This window comes from Callorhinus ursinus, unplaced genomic scaffold (genome assembly GCF_003265705.2).
Source record: "Callorhinus ursinus isolate GAN/ISIS: 27379988/994484 unplaced genomic scaffold, GSC_fseal_2.0 scaffold3411, whole genome shotgun sequence".
In the NCBI taxonomy this organism is placed as follows: domain Eukaryota; kingdom Metazoa; phylum Chordata; class Mammalia; order Carnivora; family Otariidae; genus Callorhinus; species Callorhinus ursinus.
In genome coordinates this window covers 3391-5480 of record NW_027400465.1, presented here as the reverse complement: position 1 = coordinate 5480, position 2090 = coordinate 3391, and the positions used below count along the sequence as shown (strand labels likewise).

The 2090-nt window shown below is 45.6% G+C and overlaps 1 protein-coding gene across 1 annotated transcript; it reads right to left on the bottom strand.

The window, feature by feature from the left end:
* Positions 1-5: 5 nt before the first annotated feature.
* LOC112818202 (uncharacterized) lies at positions 6-1262 on the bottom strand (the record flags this gene model as incomplete). Its single annotated transcript, XM_025865398.2, has 1 exon — positions 6-1262. A coding segment is annotated over one exon (1257 nt), but the record flags the coding sequence as incomplete, so codon positions are not given.
* Between the last annotated feature and the right edge of the window lie 828 nt (positions 1263-2090).

Here is a 2090-nt window from a genome sequence, read left to right as displayed (position 1 = left end):
GGCCTTTCTCCTGTGTGAATTCTCTGGTGTTTAATCAATGTTGACTTCCACTTAAAAGATTTCCCACATTCGTTACACTTGTAAGGCCTTTCTCCTGAGTGAATCTTTATGTGTAGTTTTAGGATATTTCTTCGGACAAAGGACTTGCCACATTCACTGCACTCATAGGGCCTTTCTGCAGTGTGAACTCTCTGGTGACAACGAAGGGAAGAACCAGTGGTAAAAGATTTCCCACATTCACTGCACTCATAAGGTCTTTCCCTAGTGTGAGATCTCTGATGATAGCCAAGGGCAGACATAGTAGAAAAAGATTTTGCACAGCCACGACACTTATAAAATCTTTTTCCAGGGTGAACCCTATGTGTAATCAACACTGATCTATGGATAAAAGATTTTGCACATCCACTGCAAACATAACTCTTTTCTCCATTGTGCCATCTCTGGGGATGAATAAGGCCAGATTTCTGGCTTAAGGATTTCCCACATTTGTTGCACATGTACTGCTTTAACAGAGTATGAGTCTTTTCATGTTGACTGCAGGCTGACCAATGCCTAAGGAATTTTCTGTATTTGCTAAACTTATAACCTCTTTTTCCAGTATGGAACGTCTGGTGTATGGCAAATAAAGATTTATACCTGAATGTTTTCCCACATTTATTGCACACAAAGGACTGTCTTCCAAGGTGGACATCCTGGTCCTGAACGTACGAATGTGTGGGACCAAAGGCGTTCTTGCATTCTCCACAAGTATCATGACTTTTTCTGCTTTGTAAAGTTGCCCTGCACTGGGTGATAGTGTGTGGCTTCTCCCCAGTATCAGTGGCCTCTTGCTGCAGATGCCCCGAGCCAGACAGGAAGTCCTTCTGAACTTCTCCACAGGTAAAGGGCTTTCCTGAACCATGGAATCCCCAGCTCTTCACAACAGAGGCCCTGTCCACACGGCTTCTGAAGGGTTCTGCTCCCACGTGCTGCTCCTGCTGAAACTTTACACTGAAATAAAATCGTTTCCCACAGGCCCCACACCTCAACAGTTTCTGGCTGTTTTCTTTTCCCTGGTGAGCAGCCAAGTGGAAAATGTCTCTCAAGACTGGACCACACATCTCACAGGGGTGGGTCTTCCGGGAAGACTGAGCTGCCTTGGGCGTCCTGGTCTGTGACACACCTACAGAAGTGCTCTGGGCAAAGGGTGCCTCATCCTCTGCTCCACAGCAGCAACCTGAAAGCAAAGAAGCGGTGAAATCTGTGTTGACAATAGTGAAGGGGTGAGCCCATCACATAATATGCATGGGTCTCACCTAGGCATGCTTTTCCAGACACTGTTGATGGAAAACAGTTGGAAGTGGTTGCTGCGCATTATTGGGCCTTGATAGTCAAAGTAATGTGGAGAGCACACTAGAAGAATGGGAAACTAGGGTATGACACAAGGAGAGCCAGGGTCTAAACCTTACTTCTCTTCCCACAAGTTAGCGTAGGACCATTTCTGCTGGTGATATTTGTGTAAGTACAAGGCTGAAGGAAAATCCAATCACAAGAAATTTGCTGCTGTTCAATGTCACTTTAAGGGCATGTGAATATGTCATGATAAAACTTTCAGGGGTGAATGTTAGACTACACAGAAATAGTAGTAAGAGAAATTTGTGAGACGTGAATGCCCGAGAAGCATTAATTACCCCTATACTGGACGTCATGGAATTACCAAAGAGCAGAATTCAGAAGTCCACAAACTGTCAACAGTGAAGAAGGAAAGACAAACGGGGTGTGGCCATCGGCAATCACACCAAACTCTGGTTGAACAAGCAAAGGTGCCCAGTATGGTCTGAACACAGGCCTGATATCACACCTTCCCCAGGTTCTATTCACCAGGAACAGAGCCCCTGTAAGCCCACCTAGTCATGTTCGATCATGTCTATGCTATGACACGAAAAGGACTCTTCCCTGTAAGCCCTAGGTGAGCAACACAGGGTACTAGGAAGATAGAAATACTGAAGGAAAACAGGGCACATGGACAACCAAACTGTCCCAGAGCTACTCAGGAGAGCAGACACAGAAAAACATCCTATGTGACTGATGGCAGCAGGATGGGAGAATAG